The sequence below is a fragment of the Parasteatoda tepidariorum genome, chromosome 7 (assembly GCF_043381705.1).
Source record: "Parasteatoda tepidariorum isolate YZ-2023 chromosome 7, CAS_Ptep_4.0, whole genome shotgun sequence".
NCBI lineage: Eukaryota > Metazoa > Arthropoda > Arachnida > Araneae > Theridiidae > Parasteatoda > Parasteatoda tepidariorum.
In genome coordinates, this window is record NC_092210.1 from 42,306,476 (window position 1) to 42,327,901 (window position 21,426).

A 21,426-nucleotide genomic window follows, 5' to 3' on the forward strand; every position below is an offset into this window, starting at 1 on the left:
GCATGTTACAGTTTCAGACTTTAGCACAGTGCTCAAAAGGTAAAATGGACCACCCGAAATAACTTTTTATCTAATGATCAGATTCAAATAAATCGTATTTTTAAAATTTGATTTCTCTGGAACTGTTAGACTCATTTCGCTCAAAATTTGCACTTTATCATGTAAAATTATATTCTTTAAAATGATGTAAAAAACTGTATACCTTTCAATTCAAAATGCTTTCGACTTTTATTAAATAAATAAAAAATATTTACTGAAATTATATTTTGCAGGGAATTATCTTTGGATAAACGAATTTTATAATTGTGTACAAAAATTTTCCAATTCACTTTAAAAGTTCTCGAAACATGGTGAAATACGCAAAAAAGTAAAATTAACATTGAGGGGTTCAAACCTCGGACCACTCTCTTAACCGTGCTATTGGTCATATTTCCCAGATTGCGGTTACCTTCTATATTTCGGGGGTCAGAAATCCAAATCTGATGAAAAAAAAGTATGTTTTTTTTGTCTGATTCTGTAGTTTAAAATATTGTCTGAGCTAATTAATTAGCATATTTGAAGTCACCCCCTCGAAACATTAAGAACGAGTCCTAGAACCTGAAGATGCGATCATTAGACGAAAAGTTATTTAGAATGGTCAATTTTTTTTTCACTCTGTACATAGAAAATAGGCAGGGTTGTTTTTTTTTATGTTTATTTTCATATGGCTCAATAATATTTAAAAAAATATTCATTTTTTGTTGTTGTTTGAATTAGGAAAAGAAAAATACTGCTCATTTTATAGAAAAGTTTATAATTAAAAGAAAATAGTTTAATAAAAATATTAAATCAATACAATTGAATCAATGAGTCTTGAAAGAGGTCATTTCCATAAGAAATCCTGAAACGATAAAATGTTTACGATCGCAGTTAAAATGTCAGGGAAGAACATCTGGCAAAATGAATTTATTTAATTTCAAAATTCTTAATTGAAGGAAATTGACCGCAGTTTTATTGAAGAAAATTAAGATGTACATTTACACCGAAACAACAGAAGAACGGTCCAAAATTTGAACCCCTTAATGTTAGTTTTACTTTTTCTGTTTTCGCCATTACTCGAGAGTTTCTTTTAAACGAGTCAAAATTTCTTTTCATGCAATTATTGAAATTTGCCTATTTAAAGATAATTCCATGGAAAAAAATAATTTTTAGTAATTATTAATTCTTTTTCTATTATTTTATTTAATAATAGTCCAAAAATTTTTGAATTATAAGGTATACAAATCTTTACATCATTTTTAAAAGACAAAGTGTAAAATTTGATTGCAATGAGACGAATAGTTCCTGAGAAGTGGAATTTTATAGAAGTTGTACATTTAAAATTCGATTTTTCAGGAACTATTTAACCGATTGTAAATTTTAAATTAAGAATCGTATGAATTGGCACAATTGAGAGGTGACCAGTATTGTGGCAAAAATGCATGATGTATTTAACTTTTAAACTAATAAAGAATCTTGTAAATAATTGAATGTCATATAATAGAGAATTTTCAGCATAAGATCACAGTTGTGCTACTGCTAAATCACACACTTGCACTTTTACGGCGTTAATAATCTGAAACCATAATATGTTCATGTTAAATAAGAAGGTCGTGTGTCTATAACTGAAATCATGTTTCCGTTTAAGTTAAGTCTGAGTACCGTGAAATCAATATTAATGTTCAACTTGCTCTAAAATTTCTGAAAGTGTAGAACACTTCCGTGAATTGGTTTTATGTGTAAACTAGAATATATTTGCATAGTTTGCTATGCATCACTTAAATTTTATTACACGCTGTTCATAAAATTAATCGAAAATAATTTTTTCCACATTAAAATCATGTTATGGTTAACATTTCTTAACACACTAATCTTCTATAAACATGTGGTTAATTATGCTTGTAAAAAAACTGCGTAATTTAAACAACCTATATTTATTAACAATTAATCAAAATGATAATAGCTGTTGTAAGTTGCCTAGATAAACGTTCAATCTGACTTAATTTTATAATAATCATTTTAACTCTAATTTAGCGTGATTAATTATTATCGATTTTCTTCAGCTTATGCGTAAATAAATGTTACTGTTGTCATTGCATCGGGTTTTAACTATTGTTATCCTTTGGTCTTCTTGATGAAGAATTTTAGATGCTAGGTAAAAATTTTATTTGTTTTTGAGAAAATATTAATTGAAGTCTAAAATTTTATCAAAGTTTTAATCGCGCTGATGCGTTTTAAAAAGACATTCACGCGGAAAAGCCGTGATGAGCCGGGATCGATGCCGATATAAGTATTCATTTGTTTATTGAACTATAACAGGATTATTCACCGATACGCGATTTTTTTCCCAGAAAAATGATAATTGTCTTTCCTGAAATAGGAACTTGCGGATTAGTCTATTTTGTTTGATTTTTCATGAACTGATTTCACTCAAATTAGAGACTTCGTTTTCTTTAATTACACCATCTCAGACGTAATAATTTTATTTCCTTTGAGAAAAGTTTTCAATCCCATCTTAGCTAACGGATGTCTGCTATAATTTCAGAGGAAAATGATGGTAAGTATGCAAGAAGTATTTTAAAATTTAACTTAAAAAAATAACATTCTACAGAGAAAATATCAGTTTGAAATGAAAGAAAATATTGAGTGCATAATTATTATTATGCCCGTTATATAGAGCAAAACTATCAATAGGCTGGATTTTTCGCCACAGGATTTTAAGACTAAATCAGCAATTATTAGACAGAAAGAAATCCTCCATTGCAATTTTTTTTTTTCCTTCTTGACAAGGTTATATTCTAATGAGTTTAAGCTTGCACGTGATTCCCTTTTTTATAGTATTCCCATTTTCATTGATATAATAATATTATACAATAATCAAATGTATAAAATATTATTATATATAGTGGTTGATATATAATATTATATATATAGTATACAATTGTATATAATATTATACAACTGATGTAATAATTATAAGTGCTTATATTTAAACTTCTTTTTTTCTCTTTATTTGCAGCTGTTGTCGACACTACGTCGATCTTAGAGCATAGAGAAGAGTTGAGAGAACTTTGGGAAAAACGGATGATGGCCGATGACAACCAGTCTTCACCTTCTTCTACAGTGGAGGAAAAATCCAAAATTTCAGTGGAAGAAGTGAAGGAAGATGGAATAATAAAACCAAGTCAGGATAACGAAACGACCAAACTCCAGTCCGAAAAAATTGCCAATGGACACGCCAAAACTCTCCCAGAGAGCGTTATCCACATGAATGACACCAATGCCAACCATATTCACGAAGAGCATCATGAAGGATCAGAGGTTCAAGCATCCAAGACGATCGCCCCAGACGAAGAAGACCAAGAGAACAACAATAGCGCCGATTCTTTGGAAATCGATAATAACAACGAGATTTATGTAGAGGAGAAGACATATACATCCGAACTGGAAACATCCCTCGTCGTGAAACAGGTCACAGAAGTGACCGCTATTCCCGCGGAAGATCACAAGGAGACAATACACAATGAAACCGTATCAGATGGAACGGTGACCACAACTACCCAAGGTGACGGTCAAACAGTAATAAACGCATCTCCTGAGAAGGAATCTAATTCAATAGTTGATACGCGTGAAGAAGAGCCTTCAACTGCCACTCTTGTTGATACAGAAGTGGTGGGACAGGCTCCGGAAAAATTGGAGGAGTCGGTTCAAGAGACTGTTTCCACCACTAAAGAGGCTCATAATGAATTAGTTGATACTAGTGTTGAATGTGATTCCGTAGCTGTTGCTCCCATGAAAGGTATAGACATTCCAACGAATGATGATGAGGAAGGGGATGGTTTTGTACCTCTTGCTGAGTGCTTACCTCAAGAGGAGGGATTCGAGGATACACAAAGTATTCCATCGGAAGTTGCTGAAAAAGATGTTCATATTGAGGAACATAAGGCTGCTTGTGTTAATAGTAAGTAACTAAACTATTTGTTTTACAACGAATCAATTTATTTATTTAGGTAATGGTATAGGGGAAAAAATCAAACTATATGCTATTAAAATATTTTACATAAGATCTCATTACACAGTTAGAAATTATAAAGCGTGATGAACCATAATATCGTTCAAATGTGGGGCTAGTTTAATATAGTACCAAATTGTGTCACATTATCAGACAAGTTCATTCTTGATTACACCATACTACCGTTCAACTAGATCGAAAACACGGCTTATTTTAATACCTTATTAAGCATTGCAGCAAATTTCCCCTGTATTTGGGTTAAACAAACCCAATAACGTTGAACTGATTTTTCTGAGAGTGTACATAAGAATTTTTAAAATTTATTAAATTTTTAACGTAAAACCTTTGATCTGAAAAAAGAATGATCAAACTTACAAAGCAATTTAATCCTTATCAATACATTTATGCTCTGGATTTTTATCCCTTAAATCAACAAATGTAAAGGACGATTGTATTTTGGGGCGAATTAGAATTTAAAGAAGTAAAAATAAAAACTACTATTGGTTTTATTTAGGTAATCTATAAATTGTGCAAAACATTCCACTTGTTAATTGCAAATAAGTGTGAAACAGTGACTCTCTTTTGTAAATGTTGAATTAAAAATGACTGCTCGATGAAACAATATAATTATTTTAATAACTTTTTCTTATACTAGATAATGTTCTGCTCATGAGATTAAGTATATGTGACTAATTTAAAAAAATATACAGGTTTTACGATTACGTTTTAAAGTAACTTATAAAAATAAAATAAAATAATGTGTATATATATATATATAAAATTCATAAATTTAATTTTATTATAATTAGATTATAAATTAACAGATAAAGCAAAAACTAGACACAGTGCATTCCATTTACAGCTTACCGTGCTATCCCTCTTTACCGTAAAATTTTGCGGAACAAAAGCTCTGATGTACCTGAATTTTTACAGTAATGTTTGTTGTAAAAACACTGAAAATTTTACAAGGAATTTTACAGAATTTTTCACAAGGAATTTTTTACAAGGTACTTCAATCTTCCTAATGATTTATAATGTTTTGTATTTAAATTTACGATATCAAAAATATCAACAACAAAAAAAAGAAAAAAAAGATAAATTTATTCCCTAAACGATTTCAAATTTCCCATGAAAAAGTGCACTTACATCATTTGATTTGATTTTTATACTTTATTTAGGTTTTAAATTGATCTCTGTTTAAAAAATAAATATTTTTACCATGATTAAGAATTGTTTATGAAATGTTGTTTTGAGTAGGTTTTAAGAATAGATAAGACGATCTAAATGTAAAGCAATTAACATATTTCTGCGCAAATCTGCTTTTCTTTTTTCTTCACCTTAAAAAACAATATATCTTTAGTAAATAAAATATTTAAATTACATGAATTAATATTTCGGTTAAGTTTGTTTTGAAAAACAATCTTAATTAACTATAAAACAGACATTACGTTAAGACTAACGTCCACTTCTTTTAATTCGAATTGTTATAAAATATTATTTATGAGTTAATATTTATAATACTATTTATACGACTTTGATCAGCCTGCGTAAGGACCAAGGGCGTGCGGTATTGGTCCTCGTTTAACTGTTCTACCGTAAAGTGTTCGTTTTCATGCGCAGGTCGACGGGTCGACGGGTCGGCAGGTTCCGACATTCCCTCTGCAGAGAATCAAAATTGTGATGACATGCCCTCGGATTATCCTTAGGAATGTTTTCTGAACCGTACTAATTGCCCACCGTACCCACCAATTGCAGTTCATACTACGCAATATTTTTTTTCACTTATCACTTCTTCACGTTAATCAGATAATTTTTTAAAGGCATTAGCGAAGCATCTGAATCCACACCATCGACATCGACTCCGGAGCCATCTGTGGATGACAAACAGGACCATCCTGAAATAGAACAATTTGTGAAATCCGGAGGATTGAAACGTATTCTTCCCGGAGTCCAGAAGACTGAGCAACCCTATAGCAGCTGCACTACAGAAACCAAGATAGCTATGGAGATCAGAGAAATGCGAGAAAGGGAAGAAGAGCTTCGTGTTATGAGGGAACAGGCTCTGCTCTCTCCAGTGATATCACCTGTACCCCCTAAAAGTCCAGGAGGACGTAGTCCATCACCTTCTGTAAAGGATAGTGCAAGCCCCAGTCCTACACCATCTGGTAAGACTTAGTTAAAAGGAATATAAAAATTATTAACGTATTATATAATGAAAATTCTCACATTGGGGAACATATTTTTTTTTGTTGCATTTATATACATGAGACTATTGGACTGTGTAGGTGTTGGGGAACTGGCCTTGCATCAGAAAGGTTCTGGGTTCAAATCCCGGGCAAGGCGTGGATGTTCTTTCATTCTCTGTACTATCTGTCCTTACTGTGGGAACAACGTTGCCCCTCCTAATATGGTGCTCCTGAAAGAGTAGCCAATAAATATGCCCTTCAGATGTCTGTATTGACGAAATGTTATTCCCTAGGTGGGCATTGGAAAAAAATATTAATACTCGATCATTCCTAATTTGGATGTGGGAATTTTAAATCTGAAACTAATTTTACTGTTCAGCTACTGATTTTTTCTAATGGCATTTTTTTGTCTATTTTTGTTAAAATATACAAGTTTAAAAATGTTATATATATTAGGGGATCAGGTAAATATTGCAATAAACTTCTAGTGAAGTTAAGGCACATCACTTGGATCAAAATTGCATAGGAAATCACGCTCGGAAATATCACCGTATGCGACTAGGGGCTCTTCCCTGTTATGAACTGTTCAGAAGATACAGTTCCTAATCGAGAAGAGCCCCTGGCGGCTATGATGACATTTTCTGGCGTAGTTCCTTATACAATTTTAATCCTGACTATGCGCTCTAAATCTCCCAGAAGTTTGTCGCAACTTATACGCGACCCACTGCTATATATAACGTTTTTAAACTTGTAAATTCTGGCTAAAAACAGATCAATAATGTCATTCTTAAAAAAAAACTGTACCTTGGAGAGAGAAATCGATTGCTGATTTGAAGTATATAGGAAAGTATATATGATCTGTTCAAAAATCTCAAGCAACAGAAAAAAATTGTTTTTCAGTGCCATTAATACGATGAAAATTAAACCACGATGAAAAGTAATCCGCGATGGCAGAGCACTTAAGATAAAGCAGCCATTTTGGAGTGCTTGGGTTGAAGACACATTAGGATGAAATCCACACTAATTTTCCATTGAATTAAATATATTTTAAAATGTCTAATAAAATTCAAAAATAAATTTAAAAAAATTAACTAACACGAGAAAGATATAAACAATATTAGGATAAATAAATTATTTCAAATTTTTTAAATAGTAATTAAATTGTATTAACAATACCGATGGTTGATTTAGATTGAAAAAACCTTCAGATTTCATAATTAAATATTTGTTCAGATATTGGATTCAGAAATTTTTGTTCGTTTATACATTATGATTGTCACCAAATAGAAATTTCATACATTAACATTTTTATAATAAACATTATTTTACGATATTTTAAGTTACGAAATCAGACGCAAAAACGGATTTTCTTTGAATAAACATGCCTTTTTCTCGACGGATTCGGATTTCTGACTCTCAAAATATTCAATCTGCGAAATATGGTTCCAATAATTTGGTCTGGAGAGAGGTCCAAAATTTGGCCCCTTAAGATTAATTTCATCTTTTGTGTATTTCGCCATATCTCGAGAACTTTTTCAAGAGAATTGGAAAATTTTTACCCAGTTATAAATTTGTTTATCCAAGGATAAATTCTTGCAAAAATTCATTTTTAGTATTTATTTATTATATTTAAGTCGAAAATAGCTTGAATCAACAAAGTTTTACATAATTTTAATAAATGTAATGATATATGACAAAATACAAAGTTAGAATGAAAACGATCGCATAGTTCCTAAGAAGATTTTTAAAAAAATGGAGATTTAAAATTCGATTTCTCATTTAATATTCGATCGCTTTCGTTCAAATTTAGTATGCCATATAAAATTACACTCTTTAAAATAGTGTACAATTTTTTATAACTTTCCATTCAAAATTTTCTCGACTATTATTAAATAAAATAATAAAAACTAATAAATAATTATAAAAATTTTTTTTACATATCTTTGGATAAATGAATTATATAATTTTGCTCAAAATTTCTTCACATCTCTTGAAAAATCCTCGCTCATGGCGAAGTACGAAAGAAAAAAAATTATTATCAAGGCAGCCGAACTTTGGTCCACTCTCCGATCCAAACTAATGGGACCATATTTACCGGATAGAGCCTACCTCCTATATTTTGGTGTTTAGAAATCCAAATTCATTGGAAAAAAATTTATGTTTATTCAGAGAAAATACCTTTTTGTGTCTGATTTTGTACCTTAAAAAGTCGCTTGCACTAATTTAAAAGCTTATTTGAGGTCACATCCATGAATCATTAAGATTGTGTCCTAGTACATGAAAATTCGAACATTAGATCAAAAGTTATTCAGGGTGTTTCGATTAATTTTTGGCATAATGTACATAAATATCTTTGCAAATTAAAGAATAAGCAATAAATGTAATTTTTTTTTAAAATAATAATTAAAAAAATAAAGGAAGAATACAAAAATAATTAAAACAAACAACAGCTAAACAGATCTAATTTTCCAGAATCCTGATACAAATTTCTCCTTTACATGAAAAGAAAAAATTAAACTCTGAAATAGTTATTGCTTATGCAATGGTTGCTTGAGTGAATTGCGTGTTAGAACTTATGTAGCAGTAAGTATTAAAATAATTCTAAAAATATAACGACAAAAATTATATTCTGATTTCAAAAATATATTTTTATCATAATTTTGTTCATCAATCGTTTCAAAGTGAAACCTTTTTCTTGGAAAAAAATACCAATACATCTGAATAAAGCATATCAGTTGATATCTTAACGAACAAACGTGATAACAGCATTTTTCTTAACGTCTTCTAAGATCTTTAAAGTCACTAAGCACTTTTGTCTCTACAGTTTGAATTCAGTCTGTTAGATTAACACTTTAAGTTTCCGCGTTGTTGAATTAGGTTAGAAAAGAATTAAGCTTATCACATTTAATATGTTTATGTAATTCTCAATAAAATAATTATTTTATGGTTAATTATTAAATCTCTATTGATTGACTTTCTTTTGTTTTGTTAGGCACTGGATATCGCGTGAGTAGTGTGTTCGGCCACAAGGGCACCATCTCCCCATCTCCCCCGATAATTGAAGAGGAAAAAAAAGTTTTCAAAATGGCAGCCAAAGAAACGGCCGTTGAGAAAGAAATTAGATTAGCTAGAGAAAGGGAAGAAGAATTGAGAAATCAGAAAGGTCTACCACCTAGAGAGGATGATAGCTACGTGAAGCCAAGTCAAGTGAAATCTTCTCAAGTAAGTGTGAAAAGTAAACTGAATTTATCTTACAAAGCAGAATAGCCAGTATAATTGAATACTATATTTATCCTATAGTCTTTATCTTTTTAAGAAAATTGCGTTGAAAAATTGACCATGATATATGATATATTACAGATACATACAGTATTTACTTATCATACCTTTTTCCAAACCAAATCCATAGGTACGTATTTTTGGTAAAGCAGGGACAAATAGTGCTTCTATCAAGCAAGCTGCCACCGCCAAGATTCAACTAGAAATTGAAGAACAGACACAGAGAGAAATGGCCCTTCGTGAAGCTGGCAGCATTCAGACTATCTCTCATGAAAGAACAGATGCCAAAGTAGCTAAGCTCAAGACTCCAGAATGCACAACCCCTCCCCTAACTAACGGTTGGTTACAGCAAACTAATTACAAATTTGTAGTGAAATGTTAGATTAGGCAATTGAATGAGTTGTTTTTCCTTCTATTAATACTTGTTCTTACATTTGTCGAGTAATATTACATCAATCAATTTTTATTATCTTACTATTTTCTGAAAGCTAAATATAACTTGAGGATTTAGCTTCAATTTTGTAAAAAATCTTTCGATTTGAAAAGCATTTGGAAAAATTGTGGGTTTTTAAGTTGAATTCAGCTAAAAATTTTGCATTTTTGATACTTATTTAAATTCATCCAAAACGTGCTTTATGATTAAAATATAGACAAATATAAGCAATACGAATAAGGTTTGAAGTATGTATTTAAATAAATTTTCAGTAATTTTGAAATAGTCCAAGACTTGTTTTTATTGAAATGTTCTTAATTACAAAACATTTAATTAATATTTTAATTACTAAACTCCATGTGAGACGATAAAGACTAAAGTAGCCATTTTGAAAATATGACCATATTCAGGGCCCGCGCTAAGCATTCGCCACCTCGCCAAATGCGATAAAATCGTAAATTTGGTGAATAAAATTCTGTTTTTGGTAAAAGTATAAGCGAATAATTTTTTCCACTGGAAAGAAGAAAAAAATTTATATAACTCGATCCTCAAAACGAATTTTTCTAAACAAATCAGTATTTTTTCATTCGAATACAGAAATTTTCGGTAGATGAGCCGCATAACCAAATAGAATTGGTTCCAAATAATACAAACTACAGTAAAATAATTTTCCACGGGAAATTTTTTTTTAAGATTTGCATTTGGTAAAGACTTTCAAAAATTGGCGAATACTTTACTGGCTAATAATTTGAAATTCTTAGCGCGGGCCCTGATATTACAATTGAATTTTATAGTAGCAATATGTCCTCAGTTTTTTTCAAAATCTTATTTGGAATAACTATATTAGCATTGAAATTATACTAAATCATTATATATCTGGACATTTTTATTAGTTTATTTTTTGTAATATTCTCTTCACAGGAAATTCTCAATCGTTCACGAATGGCAACCACACCAATGGTCGCCACTCTCCAGATGTAGCTCCTTATAAGAGGTCAAGTCCATCCCCTACCGGAATCGCAGGACGGCCGGCCAGCATCTTCAGCCAAACTAACGGCAGCAAAAACATCAGCATGCAAAAGTTCATTGCCAGCAAGGGCAAAGAAACGACGTTCACAAACTCTAGGAACGGTGGACCTTTCATCTTGCCCAAAGAAGAAAAGCCAGCTGCCGTGCCTCCCACCATGGTCAAACTGAAGAGAAATGTTTCCGTTGAATCTAAGATTCAACAAGAGATAATGGAAATGAAACAGAGGGAAGAAGAATTAAAGTACGTTACTGAGAAAATATTTCAAAATAATATTTGGAGTATTTTTCTTTAAAATTTATTCCTACGTTTTTATAAATTCGCTTTCCTGTATGTGTGAGAAAAATCTAACAATCATAATTTTGACAATTTTCCGTCTAGCTGAAGTACAATACAATCTCTACTGAAAAGTTCTGTTCCTGAAGACAATACACGATTAAATCGTTTTCTGATCGCTAAAGATAGATCTTATCGTCAATTTATCGCCCAAATAGAAACCCTTTGACCACTGTCCGACTAACTTGCGGGCACAAATATTATCCGAAACTTTGTACCTGATAAATAACTCTACACGCCAAATTTATCATCGATCAAGTTTTCGGCTAACTGGAGTTCTCAACTTTCTACTGGAGTTATGAGTCCGATGATAATAGAACTGTCAATCGTTTCCAGAAAGCAGAATTTATGTAGACATTTTCCCAGTCAATACAGTTTATCACTGATTGAAATTTTGTCACCTTACCAATTAGCTTGAGTGCTTAAATTCAACTGCCAATAATTGTTCCCTAAATGGGGGCTAGCAAAGAACATTTATCACCATTCGAATTTTCGATCACTTTCCTAGTTAAGCAAACTAACAGACCAGATAACTAAAAAGAAACATAAAATTTGAACATTTAAATTGGACGATAAAGAAAAAAAGAAAATAATTGTCAAATTGAAAGATCAAAAGCGATAAACGTACGGAGATCCTCTTCCGTACTCAATTTCTATAACAATAACTACTAAAAATCCTCTCCCAGTCAAACTCTTACGTTTTTCGTTTTAGATCTAGTTAAAACAAAATTATTCTATTCTTTTTGTTAACTTGAAAAACGTAGTAGTAATTTAATAAGCAGAAATAAACACGTAGAAAACACACGCAGCCGTTTGCAGTTACCATTATCAAGAGCAAAACATCCGTATACACGAAACTGATAAGAGTAAATTTAAAAAAAATTATAAGAAATTTTACTTTTTTAAATACGATTATTTTTATACCTAGCAATTTTCAAAAGTTCAATCAATATTTTTTAATCCATTTACTTCATAAAAAAAATATAAAAGAAAAATCATCTTTCAAAAAAAAGAAAAAAATTGGCAGAAGTTTTCATCTAATTTATTTCTTTAGAAATAAACATTCATTATATATTTATTTTTATTTCAGAAAGTTGCACATGAAAAATGATGAAAATTCTAATGGAATAGAAAATGGTAAAGATCATGAAATGAACCAGAAAAATAACTTAGAATACGAAAATGGAAATGGAATTAACGAAGAGGTGAGTCACTTTAAGAAATGACATGTGAATATTAATTCTGACTATAAAATTTATTACAGAACTATAATTGACCACTAAATTATATTAAAAACAAGTAACGACGCTGAAATGTTAAATCTATATCAATAAAATAAGTACAAATTATAGCTCTTTAGAGTCAAAGTTAAGCTAAAAACTTAATTTGATTTGATTCATTCGTTGTTATGGATCATGACTACTAAAAATCTTTGGTATACGCAACGAAATAAGAATAAAAGATCTCGACTTCAAGGAAGTAACAACATATTTCGCTATTTACTTTAAATTTAAAGAATCTTAACATTTTGCCGGTTTGGAGGCACCTATCTTTTATACATATTTTATACACCTATCTTTTATACGATTTATAAATGAAATATATAGACAAATATATAGATAACATGATAAATAAAAACTGTTGGAGTGGTTTGTTACTTCTCTGAATACATTAAATTAACAGAACTAAGTTTCGGTCGTGTGTTGGCAACACATATTTGCTTTTCAGATAACGTAAGTGACGTCATCTGTGCATATGATTATGGAATCTGTATATAAGGCATGCATTGTTGTAAGCATGTGCTCTTGTCTTGTCTCTTCATTATGTCACGTCTCTGTGTTGTTGTTTCCGGTGATGCACCAACATTTTTGTTAAGACGTATTTATATTTAATATCTTCAGTTGTACGCTGTATCGGGATGGTACTGTATGAACTAATGAAATGTTTAAATCTTCAAGTTTCTTTATGTGAGTTAACACTTTCACTCACTACTGTGCTACTCCGCTAACGCATCAACAAAAACATATAGCATATATAAGCGCATATAGATAAATGAAAATATATGGAAATAATGCAAAATTAATGACTAATTAATTTTACCGAAAATTTTAATTATTGTAATAAAATGTGTTAAACGAAGAAAAAAAATCAAAAATGGCCTGAGCAAAAAATACGCTAACTCGAGAAACGATGCTCCGCAAGATTTCCGAACCTTATTATGTGTTATGTTTTCCAACTGATTATGCAAAATGATCTGAACACTCATTTTTTTTATTAACTAGCATAAACATGAAATATATAATATTTCTACTCGCCCTCTGAGAGCGAAAATACCAAATGAGTACTTAAAACTCAAGAACAGAGGTCTATACTGGATAGCTAATTTCTCATACGCGTTCTCATCGAATTTATTTGTAGTTAAAAACACTGAATTTATAAAAGTGGTTTTATGCAAACACTAAAGATCAGGTTTGGTGCCAATTTTTTTCAGTAGGTACTTTAGAGCCGCTGTGGCTCAGGCGATAGAGCGTTCACCTCCTAATGAGGTGGCCCAGGTTTGAAACCTAACGGTGGATAGTTGATACGAATTCTGTTACCGGCTCGCACCGACTACCGTACTGACGTATAATATCCTCAGTGGTTGACAGATCATAGGTTAAAATCTCCTTGGCTTCGGGCTAACAATCGGATGTTTTGAGAATTATCAGCTCATGCGGGTAAGTTCCATCGAAAAGTCCTTCACGTAGGCTACTTTGTCCCACTATTTGATCCAGGAGTTCCCGTTACTTCTAGATTGGGGTAAAAATTATAATTCTACAGAGATAACATTGATAGTCGTAAATTTAGAATTGGGTTCAATGTCGGTTATAAAATAAAATAAAAAATAGGCAAACTTTAAAAACTTTCGTTTTATAAAAATTAAAAAAAATTCTTAAAAATTACATTAATTTTAGGTAAATGAATTTTTATTTTTATAAATAAATCTCAAAAATAAAATAACAATGCACAGTTAGAAAAAAAATTGCCTCATAAAGGGTTAGAAAAAATATTATTCGTAGTTCCGTTTAGATTCAAAAAATTAATAATAAATAATGACATAAAATCTAAAATGACGCTTTCAGTTAAAGCACTTATTTTTCCCTGTAAGTAACGGCAATTTTTTTTAACTCTTTGTTATTACGAAAAGCAAATACTTAATGTGTAACTTTATATGTTACGATTATGATTGTGTTTATTGACATTCCTTTTAACTTTACAGGACATTAGCCCTCGTCACAACAAGCTGATTGCACAGTGGGAGCAACGAATTCAAAAAGCTGAAAGTTGAACTAAGTGACAATATCTGCGTAGCTGGAGACGAGTGTTTTTTTCCTTAAAAAAAAAAACGTGTAGACTTTTATCAATTTTACTGCCAGATCCTATGAGACTGAGTGAAAGGAAGACCGACGTGTGCCTTATATTAATGGAACTTTATAAAAAAAATATTTTTTTCTCTTCTTTCTTATATGGTCCCTGTGTATGCTATAATTTCTGCGACCTTTATAGTGTACCTTTTAAAACGCTAGATCTTGAGTATTTTTTTATGTAAGCAGAATATACTTTGATATGTAGAACAAACAAAATGATGATGTGTGTATACTTTAAACTAGAATAATTCACCTTAATTCCGGTAATTAGGTGACGTTTTATGTTACTGAAATTAATAAAAATATGCTGTAATCACATCCTTATTGTAAACTGTACATATCAGATAAAATAAATTCTTAGTTTTCAAATAAATGTTTATTTTACTGTAATTGTATTCTTGACTCTGAATAATTCACTATTTCAGCAAATTTATTACCATAGACGCAGGCTTTACAGAGCTTGAATAAGCTCAAGCTATTTCAATAGTTTTCTTCCAAGGAGCACTAATTTTATACATGTAAATTTTATATATATATATATATATATATGAAGGGTNATACAGTGGAGCATCGTTTATACGACGATCACTTATACGACGTTTACATTTATACGACGTTTTAGTGTGGTCCCAAATCATTCCTATTCATTTTAATGTAAAAATATATCGTTTATACGACGCACAGAATCTGTTATACGTCGATTTTTAGATTTTGTTCTTTATTTAATTTTTTATTACAAGTAGTTAAGTCAATGTAAGATACATAAAAATATATGGCAGTTATGATGCTAATTTAATTAATTTATATTTCTTGATATAAATGACTTGGAGAAATGTAACTAAATAAATGAATAAAAAAACAAAAGTCATACACTTAAGGATAAAATACTAATTTTAGCTATGAATCTCAGTCTAATTAGGAATATTCTTCTTAAAATCAAAATATTTTATTTCGAATGTACCAGATAATTCTAAAGCTGATTCAATATAAAAAAGGTTCCTTAGATAAATTTACAATTGAAGGAAAAGTTGAAATAAAGTTTCCAGTATTCATTGAAAAATCTAAGAAAATTATTCAAGGATATGAGATAGCTTTGATGCAGATTCAGGTAGAAAATTGCAATTGTCAATTAATTAAAAACGGAGTAGAATTTAAAATTTTATTGTTTCATCTTTTTTATTTTGTGCTTTTGTACATTATATGAATTTTGAAAATTTTATTTAGGTACGTTGTTTAAATCTTCACTATAATCAAAATATTTCTAATTCAACAATTATGAAATCAGAATTTTTTTTTTTAAAAAAATAAGAAAAAAACTTTAAAATTTATAATGATTTTTAACTTAACAAGTTTTAAGTATATTAGTATATTTCAAGAAGCTGCAGTTTCAAACAGATAATTTATGGCTATTTCAAAACAGATAATTACATTTCATTATATTGATTTTTAACTTCACATAATGATTGAAACCTAGTTCTTATACCGAAAATCAATATGATTGATGTTTGGCACTAATAAACAGCACTTAAAAGATTAAATTTTACTTTAAAAAAAACTAGATGTAAACAGTGATACACTAAATAAATTTTTATTTACAAGTATAAAATATACAGTAAATAGGAACAAACAAACACATTTCCAATTGAAAAAGTATTTCAATTTTGTACAGGCTGTAGCCAAAATCTATACAATCAATTAGAATATTTTGCAATCAATCTTAAATAAATTCATTAATTTATTTGAGACATAGTAGACAAAAAAATATTGAGACAAAAATTGAGACAAAAATATATGTCAAATATTGAGACAAAAATATATAGATATATAAAGTTTTCAGAACCTATGTTTAAACTGAATATAATAAACAAACTCAGTTTCCTTTCCTTCAAACAAAATTGAAATAATTGAAAAAAAAATTTATAAGAGCAGTAAGTAAGAGTAACAATTAACTTGAATGAAATTAATAAAACACTTTAATGTTTTTACAAAATGAGTGTAATTTTATTTATTAAGGCAATAAAAAAATATTTTTTAATCTATTAAAGTTTTGTACAAATGAAAAAGAAATATTTTACTACTTACACAAATAGAAACATGTCTAATCAATAATCAAATTATAATAAATAAAATTTATTATCAAATAAACATAAAAACACTACAAATCACAGTCAAAAACTATTAAAAATATTAGTTCAAATATCAGATATCATCACTCACTATTTGAACCAGTATGAGATAGATTTGTGGATACTTTAAGAGCAGATAGTAGCCTAGTAAAAGAATAGATGTAGAAAAATATGTTTTTGATTATTTACAACTAATTTTACCAGATTCATTAGAAACATAAAAACATCTATTGAGCAGATAACATGCAAGTCCATAAATGAAAACTTAATACATTCACAAATCCTTCAACAAGGGATTGAATTGCAGTAACTCGTTGATTTGGCTTATCTTCTATGACATATAAGTCAGTTGAAGGTTCTCTAAGGACTAGACTCAGTTCCTACAAAAATAAATTAAAGGATGATTTAATGTATATAAGATTTAAAAAATTTGCCAATTTGTAAAAATCGATGCTCTAGAACAGTGGTTTCCAAATAGTGTTCTGCATAACGCTAGCATTCTGTGGAAAGTCTGTTTGCAACCTATAGTAGAGTCTGTTTGAAACCTGTAATAGGTTTGCATCCAAACAATAATTTGTCATTTATCTAATAATAAGGTTATTTTTATGAAACTATTTTCATAAAATTGCAATAGGAAAATTAAAAAAAAAATATTTTTTCATCGAATTTTGAAATTCAAAATCAAATTCAAGAATAAAAAATTTATAACCTTTCTCACAATTTATAACAGTTCTTTTTCAAAAATTATAATTCAGCTTGTTTTACCCAATTTCTACTTAAACATCAAAAACTACTAGACTTAACTTATACAGATATTAACTTATACAAAAAACATAGACTCTGTAGATTTGCAAATTCAACTGCTTAACATAAAACCTAATTTTAAGACTTATTGATGAAACAATGAAGGGGTTTTATTTACGTTAAATGTTTCTGAAGTAACTAATTTTTTTTTCTTTTTTAATTCGCATATTTACACCAGCTAATGAACGTTTCTTAAAAGTTAAAGTTTTCCCATCGATCGTTTAGGATTCAGTAGCATCCATCGTTTAGGATTCCTAGAAGTAAAAAGGAAAGGTGGTAGCCTTCAAATGTTTTAATAATGACATTATGGCCTCTAATAACAACACTTCTGCATAATTTAAATACACAATATTATAAAAATGTATATTTTTTAATGTTATAATTTTAATTTGAGTAGTGACAGCATTTTTGTGAGTTATCTCTACAAATTTTATAAAGTATGGAATTCTTTGCAAATAAGTTTACAATCTAACTCCTTTCATGCCAGCCCTGGCATAAATAGAATGTTTAATAAATATTAACTTTATTAAAAAGTCTACATAAAACTAAGTTGAGCATGACTTGGATTTAAGGAGGAACTTCCCAAAAATGTTTTGAAAATTCAAAAATGTCAGGAAAAAGTATCTGATAGGTTTGGTAAGAAATTTAATTTCCTTTTAAAGTTTGTGAAAACTCAGTTTAATCCATTTTTTTTTAAAATTTGAGCATACGTAAGAAACAAAGCACAGTGGAGTAAAGTTTTTAGCTAGTCTTGTAATTAATTACACAACTGGTTGAGAGAGAGGGCTGTAGTATAGCAACCAATGAATGCACATGTAATTAAAATTAAGCAAACTCATCCTTTAAACTTTAGAAAACTACTTAACATACTTAAATTCAGATTAGTGCTAGTGTTGAGGGCACACAGTATAAGTACTCACAAGTTAAAATCGGTTATACTAACAGAAGTAAACAGTATTACATAATCTAGGTAAGCTGACAAAATGGAGCTAAAGACTAATTCAAACAAAAATAAAATAAAAAAATGAGTAGTAATATTAAGAGCAAATAATTATAAATAATCTAGAAAAAAAAAAACTTTGATACTTCAAATTATCACAAAAAAAATTGACATGAAGAAATAGATATAAAAGGATACAGAGCAGAAGGATTAAATACACTTTACTAATTCATATTTGGAAAAAAAAAATCACAAAGAAGCAATTTCTACAATAGCTGATTAATGCAAATATTTTATGGTAGATGAAAGAAAAAAGACAATGTAATAAAAAAAACAATTAAAAAATTTAATAGTTGTACAGTGTAAACAAATAGTTGTTTTTTAATGGAACCAAAGACACAGAAAGCAACATTTGTTTTGTTTTTGAGAAATAAGCATTATTATTTCGAAAGCAATTTAAATGTTGAAGCCATGACAGTTAATTCTTAAGTTCAAAATCTGGCATTTTATCTTTACCAAACAACAGTCGCCTAATTTTGTACCTAATCCAGAGCCTCTGGATACAGTATCTTCGTTTACTGATTTTAGAATAGTCATTGGGTCAGTTCTCCGACACAGAGCTCTTGAAGTTTGATCTAAACTGTTCTGACAGTGCCATTTGAAAATAAACTGAAAAGTTTAATCAGCTTTCACCTTAAGAGAAGGGAGGAGATATTCTTTCCTTCTATTTTTGTTACAAATAAATGAATTTGTGCGGAATTCCAATATTTTGAAGACAAATTTTTCCTTTTAACGTAAAATATTTTACAATGCTACACTGACAGTATTTATTTGTCGCTTTTTCATCCAAATAAAAATTTACACAAAATATATATTTAGAAAATGAGAATTTGATGATACATTTCAAGTAGAAAGATCAAATGATTCATAAGTTTGTAGAAATAAAATTGTATTTTATTACTCTTTAAGAGTTTAACGTTTTTATTATAGTTTAATTTTCTCAAAGAAATATTTAAAATATTGATTCACCTGAAAATTATGAATTGAATCGATCAAAAGACTAACCATTAAACGATTAAAAACCGTTGCTCATCAGAAAGTTCTCATAAGTTCAAGAAATTTGGAACAAGCTCCAAATGCTCTGTGTCATGAAAATTAAACTAAACTCAGTGGCGCGACAGCCCATAGAGGGCCAAGGCCTACTTCATTAATAACCAAAGTTTTATTCACATTTGAATAATTTTCACACAAGATATTAGCTACAATGTAAGTACTAAATATTTTTATAATACAAACATAATAAATTGATTTTTGATACAAAAAAAAGTATTAACAAAATTTTCAAATATTTGGAGTAAACAATACAACTTACTGTTCGATTTAAACGGGCATCAATTGTCAACAGCATAAAAGTATCAGGACAAGATGTATTAGTTACAATCTATAAAAACAAATAAATAATTAAAGCTCTATGTAAATTAAAAACATTAAACACTTTCAAAAAATTTAAAGTTTAAAATTATTTTAGAATAATTTAATTTAAAGACTTTTCTTAAATTTTAAATTATATTTATAACTGTTCATAAGACTTAAAGTAAGATAAAATAAATACAAAACTCCTATAATTACTCAATAGCGGTTTTTCAATGTTAAAGCTTTAGAGTACATTCTAGAGGTCATATAAAATATCCAACACAAATATAAATAAAGAAAAAGCATTTAGAATCAAAACATTTACAAATCAAAGTACCGGATATGCTGGTGTATAGGTCGACTTTTCATACCACCAAAATTTAACAAAAAAGAGGAGGTCAACTGGTACACAAGTAATAAAGTCGGACATTCGTTGATCGTGAAATATTGATGCATTACAAACAATGAGATAGATATGAATAACTCTATACCAATTTACTTTTACAAATTACCCCTTTCAAAAACTATTTTTAATATCTTATTATATGCAATTAATTCTGCCTTTTCTTCACCTATAAAGATTTTTTTAGAAACAATACTTCAAATTACAATCAGTATAATTTAAGAAATTCAGAATAAGAAAAGTTAAGATTATTTATTCAAGAGTAGTTGAAAAAAATATAACACAGTAAAAACTTTAAAAGCATACCATAAAACTAGGAGTTTTATGATTCTAGAACATCATTTGTACTGAATTCATTAACATTAGCAGTGCTGTCTTAGAGATCCCACTTTTCAATGTATTAAAGTTCATCCTCAGCCGCTGAGTCTAACAAAAAATCGTTTTCATCCCCCCCATCCAAAGAATTCAAAATTTCACATTTTTTAAATATTTTACAATAATATTTGAATCTAAATTTTGCACACGTCTAACATAAATTGATACATGACATCTATAGGAATTATAATCAAATTACTGACAGCAGTCGACTTACACACCGAGATATAGAGTATATACGCATATATATATGCATACATAATGTCATTGCCAAGTGGAAATATAAAAACAGGTCTTAGGCAGGAAAAAAGGGTAGAAAATTTATTTAACAATTATTAGAGTGAGAACAGTTATCAAAGTGACTCGAAATCATTGTGTTCCTTAATAAAAGTTAGGGAAAATCTTGTAAAGTAAATCCTTAAAATGTTTTGTTTTAGGGAAAAAGGGAAAACTTAGTAATTGTTATTGGTCTGTTAAATGGGTTCAGGGAAAAAGTCTTTCCCACAAATTAGTCAGAGGGAAAATCGCATACTCGAACTAAAAATAGATTAAAAGACAGGATGTGAACTTTAAAGTGTGAGAAAGAGCGTTTGAATTTGAATAATAAATTAAGAAAAAGATTTACAGAAAAGGAATAACATAAAAAGATTAATTGAAGCTTTTTATG

General features: G+C 29.4%; 2 protein-coding genes across 2 annotated transcripts in view; one reads left to right on the forward strand and one right to left on the reverse strand.

The window, feature by feature from the left end:
- LOC110281924 (FK506-binding protein 5) overlaps window positions 1–15,071 on the forward strand; it is a gene marked incomplete at its 5' end in the record, with an annotated part of 142,823 nt that extends 127,752 nt beyond the window's left edge. The window contains 7 exon segments of the mRNA XM_043041431.2: window positions 3,038–3,979; window positions 5,851–6,195; window positions 9,209–9,438; window positions 9,626–9,833; window positions 10,850–11,198; window positions 12,382–12,496; window positions 14,551–15,071. Coding sequence (XP_042897365.1) covers window positions 3,038–3,979; window positions 5,851–6,195; window positions 9,209–9,438; window positions 9,626–9,833; window positions 10,850–11,198; window positions 12,382–12,496; window positions 14,551–14,619 — 2,258 coding nt within the window. The 3' untranslated portion in view covers window positions 14,620–15,071.
- Window positions 15,072–16,270: 1,199 nt separating this feature from the next.
- The window catches only part of LOC107454702 (KICSTOR complex protein SZT2), a 123,002-nt gene continuing 117,846 nt past the window's right edge, over window positions 16,271–21,426 (reverse strand). The window contains exons 63-64 of the mRNA XM_043041432.2: window positions 19,941–20,009; window positions 16,271–17,204 (exon numbers count right to left, since the gene is read on the reverse strand). Coding sequence (XP_042897366.1) covers window positions 17,052–17,204; window positions 19,941–20,009 — 222 coding nt within the window. The 3' untranslated portion in view covers window positions 16,271–17,051. The remainder of the gene's footprint in view (window positions 17,205–19,940; window positions 20,010–21,426) is intronic.